This window comes from Pygocentrus nattereri, chromosome 3, assembly GCF_015220715.1.
Source record: "Pygocentrus nattereri isolate fPygNat1 chromosome 3, fPygNat1.pri, whole genome shotgun sequence".
Taxonomy (NCBI): Eukaryota; Metazoa; Chordata; class Actinopteri; order Characiformes; family Serrasalmidae; genus Pygocentrus; species Pygocentrus nattereri.
In genome coordinates, this window is record NC_051213.1 from 43,021,901 (window position 1) to 43,046,092 (window position 24,192).

General features: G+C 39.5%; 2 protein-coding genes across 2 annotated transcripts; one reads left to right on the forward strand and one right to left on the reverse strand.

Annotated features, from left to right (window-relative positions):
* Positions 1–639: 639 nt before the first annotated feature.
* LOC119263094 (protein FAM237B-like) lies at positions 640–7,296 on the reverse strand. The gene is made up of 3 exons (XM_037537182.1): positions 7,198–7,296; positions 3,901–4,096; positions 640–1,088 (listed from the first exon to the last, which is right to left on the reverse strand). The coding sequence occupies exon 3, from the start codon at positions 1,036–1,038 to the stop codon at positions 640–642; it is 399 nt and encodes a 132-aa protein (XP_037393079.1). The 5' UTR covers positions 1,039–1,088; positions 3,901–4,096; positions 7,198–7,296.
* On the forward strand, positions 6,893–22,240 carry gtpbp10 (GTP-binding protein 10 (putative)). Its single transcript, XM_017702035.2, has 10 exons — positions 6,893–7,079; positions 9,090–9,283; positions 9,507–9,598; positions 9,869–10,013; positions 13,262–13,335; positions 15,573–15,625; positions 17,505–17,612; positions 17,702–17,779; positions 19,987–20,110; positions 20,577–22,240. Exons 1-10 carry the CDS (start codon positions 7,047–7,049, stop codon positions 20,828–20,830), a joined length of 1,155 nt encoding a protein of 384 aa, XP_017557524.1. The 5' UTR covers positions 6,893–7,046; the 3' UTR covers positions 20,831–22,240.
* The last annotated feature ends 1,952 nt before the right edge of the window (positions 22,241–24,192 follow it).

Genomic DNA, 24,192 nt, shown 5'->3' on the forward strand with positions numbered 1-24,192 from the left:
AATTAGGTCCTCCCAGGTGAAAAGTACATATTTGTGCCTTTTCATAACCGAATGTTTTAAAGCAATGTTTAAATGTTTAAAAAGCAATAAAATAAAAAGCTGGAGATGGGACGGGGTATGTGGAGTTCAGTTCCACAAAAATACAACATATCATTTCAATTGATTGTGGTACAGTTATTTTCTCTAACTAAAGGTACATATAAAAACTCAGCCCTTCTCACAGCAAGAAAGGCCTGGGCCTGTTGCATGGTCTGCATGGGTTTCCTCCCACAGTCCAAAGACGTGCAGTCAGGCCAATTGGAGACGCTAAACTGGCCCTAGGTGTGGGAAAAGCTCAAGCTCAAAAACTCAAGGTTAAAGAGGTTTTGGATAGTAAATAAAGTGGTTATATTTGTGTTATAGACATCAAGAACCCTGGTTCCATTCACCACTGCCAATGTACCATTTCACATCAAACCACTCTGAATGACTTTAGGCCTCAGTGATTGAATTATTGAGAAATTCGGAAGTGCCCCTTCAGTTCATTATAACACAAACAGCAAGATCACACAGTCTGGAATGTACATTAGGCGAACAACAACGTAATAACGCCATAAAGTCTGAATCTTTTTATTGTTATTTATTTATTTATTTACTTATTTACAGTGTCGCCCTTCGTGTCGCCCTCCTCCAGGCCCTCCTGCCCAGTCCGTGCGCACGGGACAGCACGCAGTCCACATAGCGCTCCCAGAAGAGCTGTGCGAGCTTCATGAACGCGTCCTGGTGGCCCTGCTGCGGGGACGCACGCAGGTACGTCATGAAGTCCCAGAAGGAACCCACGTTGTCTGCTACGTGCAGCTTGCGCACCTCAATGACCGCAAGCGAGGAGGCGTCCCAGCACGCACCGTCGATCTCTCCCAGGTGCACAGGCCTTCCGGCCTCGGGGCTCATAATGTTGGGGGCGCCCATGGCGCATGACGAGGCCACGGCCATGAGGAGCACACACATGCCCGCAAGCCTCCGCAACCGAACCCCGAGCGGCCACGGCCTGGAATCCATGAGTGACGGGTGAAGGCGTGAGATTAACGTGGCCGAGGCTGAGTAAAAACCTGGAAGAGAAGCATATGACGCCTTGTTCAATGCTCAGTGTGCAAGACAGATAGATACATAAACCTATGTCAATTATTTGATCCACCACCCAAATAATACCTGCTCTGTGAGGGTCCATGGGGTCCTGACCACTGAAGAACAGGGTAAAAGGGGGCTAACAAAGTATCAGAAAAAAAAGATGGACTACAGTCTATAACTGTAGAACTACAAAGTGCACCCATATATTAAGTGGAGCTGATAAAATGGACAGTGAGTGGCTGATTGGCGTATACATAAAGTTACACATTTGTATGTTTTCACAGCAACTATAAGCTGGAGTCAAGATGCAATATGGGGTATATGGAATCAATGCAATTTAACCCTTTAAATAACCAGGGCCCACTTCTGGTCCCAAAGTTTTATTTCACACTTATAAAATGTAAGAACAGCTCAACCAGTTTGCATTGACCTCCCTGTAGTTACTGAATATAAGCCTTTATACGTAATGCCTGAGATTTTAAAAGCTTATAAAATAATCGTGTCAAAATATGGTGCAATTACAATGTATTGAATGTATTGAATTTCTTGTCCCAACAACCATTAAGTACAAGTTATTCATTTCTCAGCATCAGGAAAAAGCCATAATCGTATTTACCAGAAAACTTTGTGTGTTTGCCTTTAGTTCAGCTTTTGTTCTTTTCAAGAGACTCACATTCAGGCTCAAAGTTCAGTCTTAGACGTTGGTTGCATTTTCTGCTTCTCACGATCTAAATAATCCCAAACAGACTCAGTGATGGTGAGGTCTGAACTATGGAAATGTCCATTTTCATGTCCCTAGTGTTTACAGATATATTACACTTGAATAACATGTTAGGGTTACAATTGATTTTTATTTTTTAAATAAAACAATAAGTTTTTTTAACAATTGCACCTTCTTAAGCCTCAATTTAGCAATATTAGTTTTTAAATCAATCATATAGATTGATCATCATATATATCATATATGTCCCCACAGTCATGTGTAAAGGGTGAGGCCATAGTTTGAGTTAAAAACACGTTTTTCTTCCATTTTAACAGCACCAATCTATGCATGACTATGTGTCAGTTGTGTTACGGCGTAATAAAAAATCTTATTTTGAAATCAGAATCACACTGATGACATCACTTGACTTCCTTTTACTTGTTTTCTGAGGATCTATGAAAAATCCACACGGTATATCCACTGTGTCTTTTCAGTTGTCAGAAATTTTCTATACTATCTCATGATTTCATATGAAGATTTAAGTTGATCGGTAGCAGCTGTTTTGTAAAATGCATTTTTCATTAAAAATGTCACCGGTGTTACCGTCTCTGGTGTTACCTTTCTCATGGGTAACACCTGTGACAATCAGTAACACCAGTGCCTCCTATGGATAGATAGAAAAGTGTACGTTTCTGTAGAATGACCCGTATCCTTTTAGACCCATAGCCTTAAGTTGTCTTTTCACAGTGGAAGGATGGGTTGCTTCAGATCTGAATCAAGAGTGGAGCTTGATTTTCTCCTCTCTCTCAAAGATGAAAGCTTTAAGTGCTGTTGATCTGATGGGGGACTGTTTTGGTGGTCTGCTAGATTCTGGTTTTGGAACCTCCTATTTTTTCACTTATCTTCACTCCCTTTCCCATTCCATGTCTTTCATCTGATTGCTTCTGAAATATCTCCTGAAAAATGAATGATTTTTTCATACTTAATGACCGTTTTTACTGGAAAGGAAATAAACAAAGGGTGGTCTCTGACTTTTGCAAAGAAAACATTCACTTACATATCATCACTTATAGTATAATATGCCACTTGTGCTGTAACGACTTATAGCATACTAAATATCGCTGTTGTCAAAAGAAAACCTTGTATCTCCATTTTTGTCATTTTTCACTTGTTAACATAATTTGAAATTTACATTGTGTGTAAATTTCACGATGAATGGACCAAAAGAAGCATCTCATGGAACAAAGTCTGGTTCCATTGACTTACATTAAGGTTCTTTCCTTCTCCTGTAAAGTTACCATTTTGGAGATACAAGGTTTTTTCTTCAACAACAGCGATAGAGTTTTAATCAACTGGACATTCCTCAAATGTGCATGGACCAGCGGCCTGTCCAGGGTACTAAAGTAGCCTTAAAAACAGGTGCCACAAAGGATTCTTTGTGTGATGCCATACAACAGCCACTTTTGGTTCTGTAAGAACCCATGTTTCAAAGGCATTTGTGACTGAAAGACTGTGAAGAACCTTTTAAAGTTTAAATAACCCTCACAATGTAATGTTAAGGGTTTTTACCAGAACCTTTAGGCAATACAGCGGTTCTTCACACTCTCGCATCCCGTTTTCCAAAAATGCTTCTCTGAAGAACCTTCAACTGAAAGTTTTTATAAGGGAACCACAAGTGGTCCTTCCATGGCATCACACAAAGAACCATTTTAGCACCTCTACTTTTAAGACTTGAGTACATAATGGTTACTGGACTGAGTAAGAATGATCTACACTCTTTAAAAAGATGGTTCTTCGAGGCTTCTGTAGTAAAGACAGTGGTTCTATACGGCATCAAAAAGGGTTGTTACAATGTCAAGCAACCCTTTTTGGTGCCATATAGAATTGTTTTCAGAAAGGTTCTACATAGAACCACATACAACACATTCTCCATCATTCCATACAATCTCCATCCATTACTATGCACTTGAGTGTCCATGTTTTTTTTTTTTTATAGAACCACAATCTTTACTAAAGAACGTTTGAAGAACCATCTTCTCATGAATCCAAAAGTTCTGTGAAGGCACTGAAATGATCATAAACAGCCGTACCTTTACTCCAGTGAGGTGGTGAGTGGAAGAGCAGCTCCTCCGTGCCTGTGTGTTTGTATGTGCTTTCCTCCTGCTCGGTCAGTCAGCTACAGCCCCTCACTGCTCCCTCCCTCCTCCTACCTTCACTTTGCTTTGCTCTGGGTAACGTCATCATGTATGGTGGTCCTCCAGGGGCTTTAACGCAAAACCAAACAACCTATGAAGCAATTTCAACAGGATGAAGGATGATCACAAAAGGCCAAGAGTCACTGCAGTGTAGTTCTGATTTACTGACACACTCGTTCATTTCTTTTGTATTTCTTTCAGACAGTATATTTTGTGTGGTTTAATTGTTAAAATATATGGCCATATATCTACACTACGCGGCCAAAAGTATGTGGACATCCCACCATCTTATTCTAAAAGCATAGGCATTACTATGAAAATGGACCCACCTTTGCTACTATAACACACTTTCCACTAGATTTTGAAACATGGCTGTGGGGCCTTGCTTCCTTTTGGTCACAAGAGTGGTAAGTTAGTGAAGTCAGAACTGATGTTGATTGATCCAGTCCTTCCTTAAGGTGTTGAAGTCAAGACTCAACAACCAACCTCAACAAACCATTTCTGTATACAGCTCGCTTTGTGCCCATTGCATTATTTTGTGCCCATTGCACAATGTTTTGCTTAATGCTGAAGCATTAGGATTGGCCTTCAGTAGAACTAAGGCACCCAAATTGTGAGAAACAGCCCCAGACAATTATTCCTCCTCCACCAAACTTTACAGTTGGCACTATGCATTCTGACAGACAGCATCCACCAGACCCATATTCGTCCATCAGACACTGTTTCAGAGTACAGTGACTGTGCTTAACGCCAACGCTCTGCATTGTATATTGTGGTTGATCGGCCATGGGTCGCCATGAAGCCCCTGACAGTTTTTGTGCTGACGTTGCTTCAAGAGGCAGGCTGGAACTTGGTTATGGGGGTTTATGCCATGAATAGACCATTTTTACACACTTAGTGACTTTGGAAGGGTGTCATCCTACAACAATGCACAATAAAAGTCTGAAATATGACTTTATCTACTGGTAGTGTTTTTGTAAAAAGACTGCATGGCTATATGCTAGATTTGATGGACCTAAACCGATGCATAGCTAAACCTACCAATCAGAATGGCTGTCCTCAACATTTCAGACTTACCCCACTTAGACTACTTACATTTTTTTAAATATCATTTGTCTCTACTTTGTATATCATGAAAAAAAGGCCATCACTTTTTAAAATGAGAGTTTGATATTATATAGGATATTGCTAAAATTTCTAAAACAAATAGATGGTCTATAAAGTCCAGATGTGTAAGCCAAGGTACAAAAACAGCCTGTTTTGAATTCATTGTGTCCAGTGTATTTACATATATCCACCTAATTGGCCTATAGCAGTTTAGCGCTGTGCATTCATGCTGAAGTTGCAAGGAGTGTCTCCGGCTGGATAGCTTTCGGAAGACATGGCAGCCAATCGGAATAGAGCTCATTTAAATATATCAGTTTTAAAGACAAATTAACAAAAAGAGGCAGTTTAATTTTAAGGGATAATCCTGCCAGGACCTAGGGACATCTGGTGTTAGGACATCGTAAGACAAAGTAGTGCCACATTTTAAAAATATTACCAAAAACTATGAATGCAGTTACTTTTATTCAGCATGAATAAATAATTCAGTGCAGAAATGTGGGAAAATCTGTGGATCCCCATTAAACCAGCTGCTTCACACAGTATCTCCAAGCAGTTTGGCGAGAAGCTAAAAGAGTTTCTTATTCCATCTCTGGAGCACATGAAACTAACTCAATGTGATGGTAGATTTCTGACTACTGCATATTCCGCCATTATTACAACCAGTGGCTTTGTACTCTAGAAAACATGACATAGAAGAGAATTTCTGTATAATTCAGTCACTGGGATGTAAACAAAGTCATTCGGAGAGGTTTGATCTGATATGATTAATTGTAGAGAAACTTGCCAGCTAAGATTTCTTTACAGTGGTGCTGAATGGAACCAGGGGTCACGATGTCTACAACACAAATATAGCTTTTATGTACGATTTTATGTACTATCCAAAACCACCAGTGAACCCACACGTGTCTTCTGATGTTTTTATACGTTGATGATAATGGCAACATAGTGGTAAATCTGGAAAATTATGTTTTTGTTAGGGACTGTTTTGCCTAACAGCAGCATATATGTACCTCTCCTCTAAGAATGGCTTTCAAATATATATATGCCGCTGGGAAAAAAACTCGTATCTCCAATTTTGTCTGTTTTTCAGTTTTAGACATAATTTGAAAATGCCTGTTGCCCTTTTCATTGTGTGCAAATTTCATAATGGACCAAAAGAAAGGGCCCAAAATGACTTGGTAATATGTCTGGTTCCATTAACTTACATTCAAAATAAAGTGGTTTTTTTTATTGTAAAGTTACCATTTTGGAGGTATGAGGTTTTCTTCTGACAACAGTGATTTGCCAAATCCTTACTGCAAAGCCTTATGTCTCAGACATAAGACATAAGACTTCATATATATATAAATATATGAAGATTCTGATAAATGATATGAAGATAAATATGAAGATAAATATGAATATATATATAAATGAAATGTCAGTGTGGGAGCTTTTGGAGGTGGATGTCTGGTTCCTATCACCACCTCTGTGAACAATTCTGACTCAAAAGGTTTCTATAGAACGGAGCATTTCTCAATTTACATCTTTACAATGTAATTTTGAAATTTGAAAAATCGGTGGAGTTGCCCTTTCACTCCACACACACACACACACACACACACACACACACACACACACACACACACACACACACACACACACACACACACACACACACACACACACACAGCTTTATCCGCTCCTGCTGCTGTCCAATGGCCAGAAGGGGGTGGGACCAAAGACATCAGCCAATAGAGCGAGCGCTGCAGCGGTTTAGACCAATCGGCACAGAGAGGACGTTCTCCACTTCCGTCACCGCACACATGGCTGCTGTTCGCCCGTGACTGACTTCATCTGAGCAGCAGCGTCGAGTCGGTCTGTAAAGTCTGTAAACACGTGCTACACCGGTGATTCCTAAACGGTCTGACCGGGGTGGAGCTGTTTGTCCCGGTATGGTCTGGATTAGCAGAGCCTGCTGGCGGAAGGTGGGTTAGTACCGTTACAGCAGAGCGCCGGCTGCGGTTATACTGTAGAAGACAGAGTCGCTCATTAACAGACTTCTTTATCTAAACCGAACCTCTGTGGCTAATATACTCCACTGACCTCTTTCTGTGAGGTGTTGGTCAGTTGCGACCCATGTTTCTATAGTCCAGGAAACGGCTCAAGAGTTGGAGTCCTGCGGAGCCCCGCTGGTGACTTACTTCTGTACAAATAAAAATAATGCGTGGCCACGACTTAGTACGGCGTGGGAATGAGATGATTAAGTCGTGGGACCGCATTAGGATCTCGTTCTGACGCTTTACTAAGGCGTGGCCACGACTTAATTGTCTCGTGGCCACGCATTATTTTTGTTTATGCAGGGTGTCACCAGCTGGGCTCAGTAGAGGAGCCTTTGGTTAAAACAAGGGAATGATGCGTTTTCCTGCAATAATTTTGCATGCCCTCGCAATGATTTCATGTTTCCTCCACAATGATTTTGCGTTCCCTCGCGATGATTTTGCATTGCGCCACAGTAATTTTACGTGCCCTCACAATAAGTTTTTCTTGCAGAGATGTTGTGTTCCCTTCGCAGTGATTCTGTGTTCCCTCACAATAATTTTATGCTCCCTCTCAATAATTTATCATTCCCTTGTGATGATTGTTTCCTCTCAATAATTTTGTGTACCCTCACAACCTTGCAATAATTTTGTATGTATTCGCAATGATTGTGCCTTCCGTCGTAATGATTTTGCATTCCCTCTCAATAATTTTGCGTGCTCTCGCAATAATTTTATATCCACTCTCAACAATTTTGTGTTCTCTAAGAATTATTTTATGTTCACTCTCAACAATTTTGCGTTCCCTCACAATGATTGTATGTTTCCTCTCAATAATTGTGTTCTCTTGCAATAATTTTGTGGACCCTGACAACCTCACAATAAATTTACATTCCCCTGAACTAACTTTGAGTTCTGTCGCAATAATTTTGCATTCCTTCATGATGATTTTAAGTTCAGTTGAGATGATTCTGCATTCCCTTGCCGTAATTTTGCGTTCCCTTGCTAATGCAATGGGTTTCGCAAGGGAACACGAACCTTTTTCAAGGAAACGATTGCAAGGGAACCCAAAACATTTGTGAGAGAGGGCGATGTCTGCGCATGTTCTTCTCTCACAACGACACTTTAGGGGCTCAGATGGTCAGTATCATCTTGGAAATTTGTAGTGTCTTTGTTTTCATTTCTTCTGCAACATTGTGGGGAATGAAACGTTCATTCTGTGCCAGGATGTAGGTTATGTAGACTGGACCCCAATTAGCGCTCTGATGCACCATGACCGAGGGGACCGATTGGGCATAGTAGAAGTAGTCAGATCTGCTAAAACATTATAATAATATTCAAGCATTAAAAAGATGTCAGTTCTGTTATTCGTTAGTGATGTTAGCAATATCCTCACATTTACATTAATGGGTGGCCAAATCCTTTATTGCCTGAACATTTTTCAAATCTAGAAACTCATGAGCACATTACAAGTTATTCACTTAATCAATAATCACCTGATAATCAACTGAACTTGATTCTGTTTCTTGTTGTGTTTTTTTTTCTGTATATTTCAATGCTTGTGGTATACACAGTCATTCAGAGCAGCTTGATGTGAAAAGTTTTATTGTAGAGAAACTTACTGACTTATTAATTAATAATAGGTCAATAATTGGTTTTATTGCAGGTCAAATCACATTGTGTTAACAAATTACTTACACTTGTTTGATTATAGATCTGGAGCTGGAATTGGTCAAGATGCTGACCCCACACAGTAGAAAGTGTTGCGGTTATATCGTTCACATTTATTTGCTCATATGCTCATTTGCATATGAAGTTTTGTCAGCCTGGCAAGGGCCAATATCATAAAAACAATCAACAAATATTTTGTGCAGTCCTAATGTACATCATTAATGTGGATATACTTGCAACAAATGAGATGAATCTGATTTTGGTGCGTTCTTCTCCCTCTGTTTGCAGTATGGGAACTTTGTGGATAACCTGCGGCTGTATGTTAAAGGTGGGAGCGGTGGCATGGGCTTACCCCGTCTGGGGGGGCAGGGTGGAAATGGAGGAGACGTGTGGGTGGTGGCTAAAAAAGACCTCACCCTGAAGCAGATAAAGGACAGGTATCCCCAGAAGCGCTTTGTTGCTGGTGTGGGCTCCAATAGCAGGTGCGCGTCCAGTCATTTCAGGTTCATTTTAACCAGCGTGTCCAATAACTTTCTAATAAATGGGCTTTGGGAGTTTTTAAATGTCTCTGTTTGCACTAGAAATCAGTGCGGCCGCTTGCGACACTCTTAAAAATAGGTTCCCTAATGATCTTTGGTTTACTTGTGTGGTTTTGTCCAGTGTTCAGATTGTGCATTTGATGTGATCTGTCTGTTATTTTGTCAGCGTCCGTGCGCTCAAAGGGGCGAGAGGAGGGGACGTACAGATTTTTGCTCCAGTTGGGATCTCTGTGACCTCAGATGATGGAAGGATCCTGGGTAAAACAGCACCCACACCAAGCTGTTTATGTCCTTTGTGCTTTGCAGTCCTTGTCCGACCCATTATGCTCATTTTAGTTCTTTAACACAAATGAATGAACTCGTATTATTAATGACGAATCATGTTTAAAGTGTTTGCAGTTTCAGATTTAAGTTTCTGGCGGTTCCACTTTGTATATCATTCTGTATTTTATTCAGCATGTGCTTACCTTGTTTCTGGGATTTAGTTTGTTAATCTTTTCTCACTTTTTAATATCTTTTCCTCTGTAGGAGAGCTGAACCATGAAGAGGACAGGGTTTTGGTTGCTAGAGGTGGCCAAGGGGGATCTCTTCACTCTGCATTTTTACCCAGTAAAGGCCAAATCCGTCAAGTTCGTCTGGACCTCAAACTCATCGCAGACTTGGGTCTAGTAGGGTGAGAGAAGAATCTGAGATCATTCCCCCAAGCACATACACAGTCTAATTTTCTGTAGGCCCTTTGGAGACAGTATTACTTATTTTCCAAAACCTTTTAATTGTTTGAGACACACACTTTCAAAGTTTGAATTTATGCTGGCATAAGGCCTGGGTAATAGGGTCATGTAATGATGTTCCGGCAGTGATTGACAAATTATCTGATGCTTCAGAGGCAGTAACTGTTGTGTTGGGACAGAAAACCGATAGAGATCCAAATAGGACTTTATTTACTTCAAAGGGATTCACTAAATCATATCAAATGAAGTGTAATTAATGTGTAATAATTTACCTTTTACTGTTGAAACAGTTCCTACTAGTAACAACTTATTATGGGACATTAATAACTAGTAGTCTACGGTGCAGTAAATTTGCTACTCTCTCTGCTGCAGATTTCCCAGAGTCGCCACAATCGTAAGCATTTTCTGTACAGATTAAGTGTCCTGATGGTTCAAGTGAATTCTAACTTATTACACCTAATGATTTCCCACAGGCACCCTTAACTAAATTCCAGAGTGCAGCTACTATAACGACAAGACATTCTTTTATTTACATAAAGTGCTTATACTGAAATTATAATGTCATGGTACAAAAACAATTAATCCAAGAAAAAATACTGAATAAAACTATTAATTTGTATTTAACCTTTCACACACTGTGCTGCCCTGAATCCAGTTAAACAGGACAAATTATTCCCTCTTTATAATCCGCCATCCAGTTAGAAAGTGCTTTTATGTACTGATAGTATCCACAATATGTTTTTAAATGCACTGTGACAGTGATGTAATTTATCACAACAACTCTAAATATTGTCATATTGGCCAACCTTAGTTAGACGTGGAACTCGCTTGTACGCATTTAACACGGGGGGGACCTACAAGGATGCAAGTTACTTTTGTGAGTGTTATTTGAAGTAAAGAAACAGTCAGAAACCCACACCAGCAGGAGCTCACTAATGCACAAGTTTAGTGTTGCAACTGTCAAAATGAGAGGTGAAGGTTTGGTCATACTTCATTTGGATGGTCCACTCTAGATTCTTTACAGATACCTAATTCACTAACAGTCTGGTGACATTCATTTGATTATCAACAACAGTGTGGTTATGATTAGGGTTAGGAGTAGGTGTAGGTTTTGCCTTTGCCTGGTTAAGGTTAGGGATGGATTAGAGTAGATTTAATAATACTTGAAATTCAGTTTCATTTAATAGATACACTATATTGTCAAAACTATTCACTTACTCATCCAAATCATTAAATTCAGGTGTATAAAACCAAGCAAGGTTTGGTGGTTGCCAGGACAACAGTACTGTACTTGTCTGACTGCATTGTGCCAAGTGTAAAGTTTGGTGGAGGAGGGATTATGGTGTGGGGTTGTTTTTCAGGAGTTGGCCGTGGCCCCTTAGTTCCAGTGAAAGGAACTCTTAGCGTTTCAGCAGACTGAGAGATTTTGGACAATTTCATGCTCCCAACTTTGTGGGAACAGTTTGGGGTGGATGAGCGAGTTTGGTGTGGAAGAACGTGACTGTGGCCTGCACAGAGTCCTGACCTCAACCCAATAGAACACCTTTGGGATGAATTAGAGCAGAGACTGCAAGGCCTTCTCGTCCAACAACAGTGTCTGACCTCACAAATGCGCTTCTGGAAGAATGGTCAAAAATTCCCATAAGCACACTCCTAAACCTTGTGGAAAGCCTTCCCAGAAGAGTTGAAGCTGTTATAGCTGCAAAGGGTGGTCCGACATATTAAACCCTATGGTTCATAGGGTTCTTATTATGAATGGGATATCACACAAGTTCATATGCATGTGAAGGCAGACGAGCAAATACTTTTGGCAATATAGTGTATTTAGTTGAATGTTACTTGAAGGTAGAATGACCTACAGTGAACCATCCAAATAAAGTGTTACTGAATTTTTTTTTTTTTGTTTTTAACGAAATTAAAATTTAACATTAAAAATATTCAGTCAGTTTATTTGTATAGTGAGTAGGTCTAAACTGTAGTGGTCTGGCTGTGTGTTATAATTAATCCCAAGCACGAGAAAATATTGTGCTAATTCTTTTTGGATATAGCCCAGGCATTGTTGACACTCAGTAATAAGTCAAATGCTCATTTTAGAATATCTTACTCATCTTCTCTGAAAGGTTTAGGTGTTTCTTCATCAATTCTTTTTAGTAGGGAAGTGGAGCAGCAGGTCTAATAGACTGCTTTAAAGTTGAACAGTTACTGTTTGCAAGATCAAACACAATGGAGAATCTACATGGACATAATATAGTCCAGTGTTTGGTGTTACGCGAACCACACAATTTTTCAGATGTATACTTTGGCTCAAACTACATGTGCAGCTACATGTGTTTTTTCTTTATAAAGCATATTTCCTACCTAGTGGGCTTTCTACATAGTGGGCAAGTCTGTTGGCTTCCATGGGGTTCAATTCTCTGCCTAGTTAATTTCTTTACACCTAATGTCACTTTCACTTCCCCCAATAACATGATTAAGTTGTAAGTGGTTCTGGATAAGAGCGTCTGCCATGTGCCATACTGTGTTTCCTGAGTTTTTGTTACAAAAAGATAACTTAAAATATAATTTTAAAAATTTTCCATTTGAGTAGGTTTCTTTATCAATAGCATTACCTTCACTCACTGGTGCATTATCACTGCAGTAGCAGTACTCTTCCTGAAGTAGGAAGTCTTTTTATCCCTGGTGGACTCTCCAGCTTAGATTCTAAAGCCTAGATTTCTGGGACATGATGTACCTGAAAATAAGTGTTTTTCTGAAAGCCAAGGTTACATAAATACCTTATATTTCCAATGATTTCAAAAAGGAGAAAAAGAAATCTAATGGCTTGATGAACAAGGGCAAACATATTTACATGTGTTTCAGGCTTTTTGTGAGAGTGGGAGAGCTACATACGACAGCAAAAACAATTATCTGTTCATTTTATATAGAACTCAACCTAGTAATGATATAAAGGAAGCTAAATTGCATTGATAATACAATTGTAATACTGTATGAGCATTGGTCCTAGTACAATGAAATGTTAGGAAATGGGGACAAATGCATAAAATGTAGTTGTCCTGTAAATCTGTGGGAAAACATCTTACTTATCTGCTAGAGAATCTGATGCCTTTATATGTCTAGAACTTATGTTTATGTCTAGAATTTAATTATGTAATTTTTATTATTGTCATTTTTTTTTCATTGAATTTAACAGGTTCCCTAATGCGGGTAAATCCTCTTTACTGACTGCCTTGTCTCATGCCACTCCTGAGATTGCCAGCTACCCTTGTGAGTACCACCAGATTTGTATACAGGACACAGATTTGTATAATTTCAAAAGAACATTGTGAAATATGCTTTTATACAAATGGTTACTGATTTTGGTAACTCCTAATATTTTCAAACCTTAATGTATAATCCTGTAATCACAGGTTATTGTAGGCATTTTACAAGCAGATCTAACATTTCTGTGTATGTTTTTCTGTGGTGCGTTGAGTCGTCCAGCAGTCTTCCAGCCCAACTGTGCACTGGTTAATTTACTATTGTTTTGTATGACTGTCCCATGACTAGCTTATATAAAGAATATGTGTAGACTGCAGGCTACCGAGCAGAACAGCAAGTTTGGAACATGCACTTTATGGCCAAAAACTTTATGGCCCAGCTAATTATGCATTCAGGTGTTTTAGCCACGCCTATTGCTAACCGGTGTATGAAATTACGCACAAAGCCATGCAATCTGTGTAAACAAAAATTGACTGTAGAATGGGTCATACTACAGAGCTAAGTGACTTTAAATGTGACACAGTCAAAGGATCACATCCTTGCCACAAGCCAATTCATTAAATTTCTGCCCTGCTGGATTTGCCCCAGTCAACTGTAAGTGAAATTATTTTGAAATCGAAGCATCTAAAAGCAACAGCTCAGCCATGATGTGGGAGGTCACGCAAACTCACAAAGCAGGACCTGGTATTGGAAAGCATAGCGTGTGATTTGTACATCGGGAGCTTCATAAAAGCCAAAGATCACTATACACCATGCCAAGTGTCAACTGGAGTGGTGTAAAGCACACCACCACAGGAGTCTGAAGCAGTGGAAACCTGTTCTCTAGAGTGGTGAATTGCACTTTACTTGGTTTGGTGGACGCAGGAGAATACTAGCTAACAGAATGCATAGTACCAACACCAAAGTTTGGTGGAGGAGGTATAATGGACTGGGACTTTCAAGGTTTGGGCCTTTTGGTTCCAGTGAGGGCTAAAGTTAATTTTACAGCATTCTAGCTATGTTTTCAACTTAGTGTTAACAGTGTGGGGAAGACCCCTTCCTGTTCTAGTAAGACTTCCTTCATATAAATGCTACAGATGGAGATTAGACTGAAAAATGCTGATTATTATTTATTAGTATCTTTTTAATATTTAGTATTTATTATAATATTTAGTAGATTTTTTTCACAGTGGGGCTGGAATTTTTATTATTAATCTTTATTGACCCCATAAAATCACAAGCTAACACCCATATGCTAAGGATTATTCTTCAGCAACTACATGGACTACTGCAACCAGTGGAAACATATTCTTGAGTTATAGAATCTAATAAAAGTTTGGTGTCTTGTGACCATCTAAGGGGTGAAGTGTTCATGATCTTCATATATTGAAATGTATTGAAGTCTAGCAGTTAAAATGGAAAAAAGCAATGATTGGGATTATTGAAAGATACAAGTTATTTAAACCAGGTCCAGATATTTTTCCTCTGTTCTTTATTTCATGATTCTTTTTTTCTTTTGAAAAATTCTAGTTTTAGTTCTATGAAACCTTTGGTATTCATTTAAAAGAGAGACTAATCTTTCCATGTCCATGTAGAAGTATATTTACTTAGATTTAAAGAGCCCCTCCCAGCCCAAATAAAACCATTGCTACATCTGTTGTAAACATGCCTGCTCACCTGTAAGTGGTTGATACATGAGGGTTGGCTGTTTAAATGCCCCTCCACTGCCCCCCGCAAGCTAGTACCATATTACCCATGCTAGGGGCACCTAGGTAGTATACCCTCATACCCTGGATTTTGAACTTTACACTGGTAACAATCTGCAAGGTCCTTTTCTTCTTTGGCCTGTAGAACACATTAATTATTTCCGTGAACAGTCTGATCTGAGGTTGTGAGATCTGATCTGAGGTTGAGCACAACGCATGTTTATACTGCGCATCAGTCCATTTACGACGAGCTTGATCCCAGAGCAGTTGATAGCATTTCTTTACGCTGTTGACTTGGCTTCCATTGTACACAATATATGGCTTCTGCTGCATGGAATTACAAACCACTTTTTTTGGTTGCTTTTCATATACTGTCCTAACTGGAATTGGAAGTTGGTGAGCAGAGTTGGCAATGCATTTCATAATGAGCCATTAGGAGTCCTTAAATTCTCATGTTGCAAATTCTAATTGTGTGTCCTCACATAGTATGACATCTCTATTAATGTGTAACATGCATTTGAAAACATTGGTTAAAGTGTTGTTTCCTTTGTTTTCTAGTCACAACTATGAGGCCCGAGATTGGGAAGGTCATATATGAGGACCATAAGCAGGTATCTGCTTTTTTAAAACCTGCGTCTTGTTAAAACTATACAGCTAGGTATGAATGGCCTTAATGAGAGGACCTTTGCCTTGTTTACCTAGAAGTGATTGGTCTTAGATGCAAGTAGACGTGCTGCATATTTGTGTGGCTATGATGACCGCTGTGGTCACTTACGCTTTTATTCCCATTGATCATGCTGCTCTACACAGTAATAAAGAGAACAAGTTTATTTTTTGCTTTCTTGATATCAATTTCATGTATGTTGCCTTTTTGTTTTTTAATTTCATTAAATTTCTGAATTTTGTGATCTTCAGAGGCTGCTTATTGCAAACTTTAACCTATCACTTCTTATTGATTGTGATAAAATGAACAGCAGTCCGTTATAGGAGGCTGACCTCATTAGTGCTTTGCTGTTGTTTTCTGCCTTTGTCAGAGTAGCTTTGTGAATTGTATTTTGCAAGTTTAGCTCCATGCACCGTTATTCTGAAACCGAAGTGTGACCTCAGCCGATCCTACATTACATTCTCCTTCTTAGCTTTGTGCATTTCTTATGTAAATGCATATAAGACTATATATGCAAACAGCTGTAGTTATACAAAATACAAATGTTGTGTAAGTACACACCTGGTGGCAACCTTATCATTTCTGTAACTGCACCACAGACAGACCTATATAAAACATGCAGGTACAGTACTGTTAAAATGTCAGAGACCACCCTTCATTTATTTAGTTTCCAAAAAAATTGCCATTAACTACAAGTTATTCATTGTCCATGAAATATTTATGAGGAGTATAAGATAATCCACTTGCATAAGGAAGGAGGATGTCAAAGGATGAGAAGTGCAGTTTCCAAAACTGTCTTAAAATTTGTAGAGAAAATGGGACCCCTAGCAACCATGCAAGACCTGGTAGACCACCAAAATGATCCCCGTCAGATAAACAGTACTTAAAACATTCATCTTTGAGAGAGAGGAGAAAGTCGAGCTCCACTGCGGATTTAGATCTGAAAAAATCCACAGCCATCCTTCCACTGTGAGAAGACAGCTTGGCGCGATGGGTCTGAAAGGATGTGTAGCTGTTAAGAAGAAAAAGAAAAAAGACAGAAAAGGAGCAAATAGACAGATAAAATAAAGAAGCTGCTGGTGTTCTCAGAACTGTAAGACCGACCACCCCAGAGTCCAGACCTCAACATCACTGAATGTGTTTGGGATGATTTGGATTTTAAGAAAATACTTCAAATCCAGTTACTAAGAGGTGGGGGGGTGGGGGGGGGGCTCTTATAAAGGCAAAGAGTGGAGACACTAAATACTGAAAAATTTGATAGTAGTTGAGGACTTTGTATAATTTTCTGTTACATATATCGTTGTCGGAAGAAAACCTCGTATCTCCAAAATGGTAACTTTACTGGAGAAGGAAAAAACCTGCTTTACTTTTAATGTAAGTCAATGGAATCAGAGTTTCTTCCAAGTCATTTTTGGGTCATTTCTTTTAGTCCATTCATCATGAAATGTATGTACAATGTAAAGGGGAACAGGCAAAATGGATATACGTGGTTTTCTTCCGACAACAGCAAAAGGTTTCTGTGCCCCCCCCCCCCCCCCCCCCCCCCCCCCCCGAACACTGAATCTGATAACATGAACTTAATGGTCTTTTTGATAGGAAATTATTACAAATATAATTGATGAATTAAATGATTATAAATATGATTAGAAATAAATGAAGGGTGGTCCCTGATTTTATGTGGGTTTAGGTTTCTACAGTCATCCATGAAATGTGTGTAATGCATTATGTTTTCACTATGATCACCAATACAGTTTGAATCCATTGCTTTCAGTGGCTTTTTGGCACATTTGAGTTTCTGAGTAACAAGACTTTGTTTACTGTTGTAGGTGTCGGTTGCAGATCTGCCTGGCTTGATAGAGGGCGCTCACATGAACAGAGGCATGGGCCACAAGTTTCTGAAGCATGTTGAGAGAACGAAGCAGCTCATGTTTGTGGTTCGTCGACCGTTTAGAATCACTAACTTCACAGTTGAGTTTGAAACATGCTTGTAAGCAGTATCTAAACTGTCTATTTTGTGCTACAGGTTGATGTGTGCGGGTTTCAGTTGGCCAATAACACACCGTTTAGATCTGCCTTTGAGGCAGTGCAGCTACTTACAAAGGTAATGTCAATGGCCCTGTTTTTGCTTGCTAGTTTCATGTTTCAGCAAGGAACAATACTTATCAATCATATACGATGTGGGCAAGATAGTGATGTGTATAGGGATACAAACATTTGATACATTTGATACAACTACAATACTATAAAATGGAAATAATTAGAATTTATTTAATTATGCAGAATTTGATGCATTTCTCTACATTGCCTAGAAACAAGCTTCCTACTCCTCCAGACTTCCGTCTAGCTGGCATAATCTCTATTACATTGATTTCTGCTGGGAAATTAAAGTGTCCTGCCTTGCTAGCTAACTGAAGCAGTGAAAAAAAAAATAGAGCCTGAATATTCATTAACTTAAGATGTTAATGTTGGTGAAAACACATGTGGTGAATAATGAGGAGCCAGAGCTGGATTTGTGTCTGTTTATTAGGAGGAACTATGTTAGCAGGGTCGACTGAAGCATTTGGGAAATGGAAACTGAAACTGGAGAGTGGCGACGCTCTGTTGAACAGCAATCACTATATCCTTAACTTCAAGTTTATTGCACTTTTGTTTTTAGCCCAGACGCAACAGTTCTGTGTCAACTGAGCAGGTTAAAATTGCCTATCTTAGATTCCTAAATTAAGATAAGATTTGCTTCTGTTATAGGAATTTGTGAACGATCTTATCTTGACCTGTCAGATCTTAATCAAACCTAAAACGACCTGCATGCATACATCATAATCTGTACTGTCACGCAAATGAATCGTATGCGTCATGAACAACAAACAAACTAACCCCGCAGAATAAGCTTTCGCTGCTAATATAATTAGCTCTGAACAGCTCTCACTGGCTTTAATTTCAGGTTCGGCGCTGCTGCCTCCACAACACTGAATGATGGCGCACATGCAGCTCAGTACGAATTCTTATCTGAGTGTTCTCATTAAAGTCACATGGCCATGAATTGGATATGTATGTGATGTTGCACCACATGTGAAAGTGGCTCAGGTCAAATTTGAAAAGATCTGATTTGTGTGTTCACACAGCCCTGAAAACATCAGATCTGTGTCACGTTAGGTCCAAATATCAGATTCAGCCTGGTAATGTGAACGTAGCCTAAAATGAAAGTCCTGTCTTGAAATTTTCTTATTCAATCGATATTTATTATTTATTGTATTTGGCGTGTCTGTTGAAGGTCTGTGTCTGTTGAATTAATACAGTCAGGGCTGTATTAATCCCATGGAATTTAGGAGCTGCAGCCCCAATGATTACTGTAAATTGAAGAATAATGAAAGTAACTGGAAAGGACACTGGTGTAGCTGGAGATTTGTTCTTCTAGATTATCCGTAGTTTTGGGACTTTAGTTGGCAATGCAGAGATTGTATTGGGCTGACATGAGTGTCGCTCCAGCACCTTTGGCTTATATGTACACCAAATGGAACTATGATCTTATAGTGTAATTCAATGGAAATGTAAACTGTCTGTGAAAACTTGCTATCATGAACCACAACAACAACCACTTTACTCTCATCCATCACCTTCCCAATTCTATCACTAATCATTTTTAATAAAGTTCATAACCAGCTTGTGTGAATATGATTTTTGGAGTCATACTCAACAAGGAATGCTGAAAACTTAAAGAGGAACTTAATAATTACATAATTAAATGGTTGAGATGTAAACAAAGTCAGTGAGAGGTTTGGTGTGAAATGGCTCACTGTAGAGAAATGTACAGATTTCTTCACAGTGGTGTTGTTAGGAATGTTAGGTGTTGTTATATGTAACATTTTCATGTACTAACTGTGAGGGAGGTGGACGTCCGGTTCCTATCACCGCCCTGTGAACGGTTCTGATGTTCATTTAGTTTGTTCTATTCTCATGTGAATGAATATTAAATGTTCTTATGGTGCCTTGGAAATCCCTCAGAGCTGGATTGATAGGGGTGTTTTAGGGGCCCTATACAGAGTTAGCCCAGGGCCCCTGATCAAAGTATAGCCAAAGCAGTTAATTGGACTTGGCCCTTGATATTTAATCACTCTATTATTCTTTATGGACTTTTAGACTTTGTTCATTACTCAGTAAGTGTATATATGGTGGCAGGAACATCCTATTAATTTTTTTTATGGAATGTTATTTATGGCTAATTGCTAAATATATATTAAATGCAAGCTTTCAGTCTATTCACCAAGCTGTTTCTATTTCACTTGCTTTGGATTTTGGCTTCTACCTCAGGAGCTGGAGTTGTACAAAGAGGAGCTTCTGGCCAAGCCGGCCATCCTGGTGGTCAATAAAATGGACCTGCCTGAGGCTGAAGAGAAGCTGAGAAAGCTGGAGGCACAGCTGGAGAATCAGGAAGGTAAGGATGTTATGCAAAAATGGACAAAATCAGCAAGGTTTCGGTTTCGATTTTGGTAGAAAGTGAGGGAACACTGAGGTGATTGCTCTGATCGATGTGTTTGTAAGAAAAACATACACTGCTGTTCAAAATTTCAGAAGCAGTCTTTGTATATATTATTGATGATACAGATTTATTTTAATTTCATATTGAACGCTAGCTGTCATTTTCCGGTACACACATGGTACAGTTTTATTTATGTATGTGCCAACATTTCTTTTATATTATGGAAAACATTGGTGAAATGTTGATTGTATTGAATGGTAATGTTGAATATAGCTTTCTTGTTGCCGGCAGGAACAGCAACATAATCTTTTTTGAATAACCTTCTTGTATTATGTCAGTGATCTTTAACGAATGCTTGACCACACAGTTCTGTCTGCTGGTGTAGGTCTCTCCTGACTCACTGCTCTTTTCTCTTCTTCAGAGCTGAGTCAGCTCCTGCCTGAGGACATGATCCCCAGCACTTTTCTCCATTTCAAACACACTGTTCCTATCTCCGCCCTGACCGGCCTCGGACTGCCCCGCCTCAAAGCCCTCATCCGCCAGTCGCTGGAAGAGCAGGACGCCATGGAAACGGAGAGCCAGCGTGCAGACAGACTGCAGGAGCTGAGAAGGGAGGTTCCAGTTGTTGCTAAGCCTGCCTGGGGGCAGCCTCAGTCAGCCTGGGAGCCCTCATAGAGCCTTTAACTTGGAACTACTGCAGTAGAGGTGGGCAGTATGGCAAAAATGTCAAATATCATGACATTTTCATGATACACAAAAAGTATTTTTTCAGTGGGGTTTGATATGTTGGAACAGAGACAATACATCAATAGTGCACTATTTAAAAATGGGCATCTCCACATCAGAGTCAGTTAAGCTGTCATGGGCTCTCGGTTGAGAATTGAACCTGTGATTTCCTATCAGTGGAGTAAAGCTGAAACAGGCCTATTTTTAAAGAAATGTAGTAGGTCAGTGTTGTGATTGGGTGCTGATGATACCCATGATACCCTCAGACTGGTGTATAGTGACAAATCTTTGTGACATATTTCCCACCTTCTATTTAAGGTTTAAATTACATTTAAATTACACATGAAACAGTAACAGATCTAAAGGTTACAAATTCCGTATTGATATCTGGATGTATTTTCTCTGTAAAATGTGGAATTGGTGCCTTTTTGAAATGATTGATGACTGATGGTTTGCACTATACTTTCACATAATTAACTATTCCAACAGGAGTCTATTTAACTCTTTATTTCAGTGGAATTACATGAAATTAGTCCATATCATGCCCCTATTAAGAACTCTGAGCCCAGGTGTTTTGCGAAAATTGCTGCTCTCCCATCCTGTGGTAAACAGAAATGTTCCAAACTGGATACGTTTTGCAGTACATACATTTGTTCTGCTGAGCATGACTGGATCCTCTAAAAATGACGAGGTCGTTAAAGAGTCTAAATATGATTACTACATACAGGTTGACAAGCTGCCTGTGCATCGAAATGACATGATAAAACTGTCAAATTCAACAAAACGCACCAAACAAACCAGCAAGCTTTGTCAGGTGTAGTAAAATTGCTTTGGCAGTGGCAGCTACAGTTTGAGTAGGTGGTGCTGGTGTATAATACTGTTAATGTGTAGTATTAGACTTGCTTTCATGCAATGTTATTCCATTGACTGCATGTAGCAATATTGATACCTTGAGAGCTCAATGACCTCATTTTAAGGATCCAGTGAAATTTGGGGGAAATATGTGCATAGAACAAAAACTGGGTCAATAGCAAAGATTTCTGAAAGTTGTTGATTTTTCCCATTGAGGAATCTGCTTAGACCCTTGGTTCCTAATATGGGAATGATGCCAGCTGCAGAATGATGACCCAACAAGGTAGTTTTTTGGTGTTTTGGCATTGATCTTATTCATATCATATTAATTTCATGGGAAAAGAATTTCACAGCCCTCCTCAGACCTGCTGACGGTGTGGACAATTGAATTGTGTCTTCGGGTTTCTTCTATGAATCAAGTGATCAGATTTATTTATGGCTTTTATTTTCTACAGTTGTACCTTGATGAGTAAAACCTTACTTGTTCTTCTAGAGCATCAAATGACAGATTTTTTCTTTGCTTTTTTCATGTTGTGAAAAGTTTCTGGTGATTCTTTTTGTCTTCTGAGACATCCATTGATTTCTAGATGGCTGTTTGTTGTTAAAAGTGTGACATTTGAAACATCTTGACTGCCATCTAGTGGTTCTATCATTAGATCACACTCTCCAGAAGTTGGTGCATGCACGGGGGTGTGTGTGTGTGTGTGTGTGTGTGTGTGTGTCTGCGCGCGTGCACCAATCAGACATAACATCATGACCACCTCCTTGTTTCTACGCTCATTGTCCATTTTATCAGCTCCACTTACTGTATAGGTGCACTTTGTAGTTCTACAATTACACTAAGGTGTTTAAAAACTCCACCAGCGCTACTGTGTCTGATCCACTCAAACCAGCACAACACACACTAACACACCACCAACACATCAGTGTTATTGCAGTGCTGAGAATGATGCACCACCCAAATAGTAGTGGATCATTGGGAGTCCTGACCACTGAAGAACAGGGTAAAAGTGGACTAACAAAGTATCAGAGAAACAGATGGACTACTGCCTGTAATTGTAGAACTACAAAGTGAACCTATAGAGTAAGTGGAGCTGAGAAAATGGTCAAGGAGGTGCTGATAATATTATGCCTGACCTGTGTGAGTGTGTGTGTGTGTGTGTGTGTGTGTGTGTGTGTGTGTGTACACAGTATCTCACAAAAGTGAGTACACCCCTCTCATTTCTGCAAATATTTTATTATATCTTTTCATGGGACGACACTATAGAAATGACACTTGGATATAACTTAGTGTACAACTTGTATAGCAGTATAGATTTACTGTCCTCTGAAAAGAACTCAAAGTGAGTACACCTATAACATTGCTGTTTTCATCTCCATTTATGTTTTTCAGTTTTTGGCATAATTTGAAAATGCCTGTTGCCCTTTATATTGTTTAAATTTCATGATCACTGAACTAAAAGAAATGACCCCAAATGGCATGTGAAAAAAGTCAAATGGCATGTGAAAATGGTTCCATTGACTTGCATTAAATGTAAAGTAGGTTTTTTCCACTCCTGTAATGTTACCATTTTGGAGATGTTAGGTTTTCTTCCATCAACAATATATATATATATACACTGCTCAAAAAAATAAAGGGAACACTTAAACAACACAATATAACTCCAAGTAAATCAAACTTCTGTGAAATCAAACTGTCCACTTAGGAAGCAACACTGATTGACAATCAATTTCACAGCTGTTGTGCAAATGGAACAGACAACAGGTGGAAATTATTGGCAATTAGCAAGACACACTTAATAAAGGAGTGGTTCTGCAGGTGGGGACCACAGACCACTTCTCAGTACCTTTCTGCTTTCTGGCTGATATTTTGGTCACTTTTGAATGTTGGTGGTGCTTTCACACTCGTGGTAGCAGGAGACGGACTCTACAACCCACACAAGTGGCACAGGTAGTGCAGCTCATCCAGGATGGCACATCAATGCGAGTTGTGGCAAGAAGGTTTGCTTTGTCTATCAGTGTAGCGTCCAGAGGCTGGAGGCGCTACCAGGAGACAGGCCAGTACACCAGGAGACGTGGAGGAGGCCGTAGAAGGGCAACAACCCAGCAGCAGGACCGCTACCTCCACCTTTGTGCAAGGAGGAACAGGAGGAGCACTGCCAGAGCCCTGCAAAATGACCTCCAGCAGGCCACAAATGTGCATGTGTCTGCACAAACGGTTAGAAACCGACTCCATGAGGATAGTATGAGGGCCTGACGTCCACAGATAATAATAATAATAATAAGTTAAACTTATATAGCGCCTTTACACAAAACCCAAGGTCGCTTTACAAAATGCATATCACATTACACAAGGCCCAAGGAAGATGCAGGAGAAAAATGAAGGAGAAAAAGATGAGATTTCAATAAAGATTTGAAGTGAGAAAGAGAAGAGGTAGAGCGAAGAGAGAGAGGCAGAG

Coding starts and splice junctions, on each gene's coding strand:
- gtpbp10 (XM_017702035.2), top strand. CDS start 7,047: ATGGTCTGGATTAGCAGAGCCTGCTGGCGGAAG. Junction 9,599..9,868: donor AGATGATGGAAGGATCCTGG/GTAAAACAGCAC, acceptor TTTCCTCTGTAG/GAGAGCTGAACCATGAAGAG. Junction 20,111..20,576: donor ACAGCTGGAGAATCAGGAAG/GTAAGGATGTTA, acceptor TCTCTTCTTCAG/AGCTGAGTCAGCTCCTGCCT.
- LOC119263094 (XM_037537182.1), bottom strand. CDS start 1,038: ATGGATTCCAGGCCGTGGCCGCTCGGGGTTCGGTTGCGGAGGCTTGCG.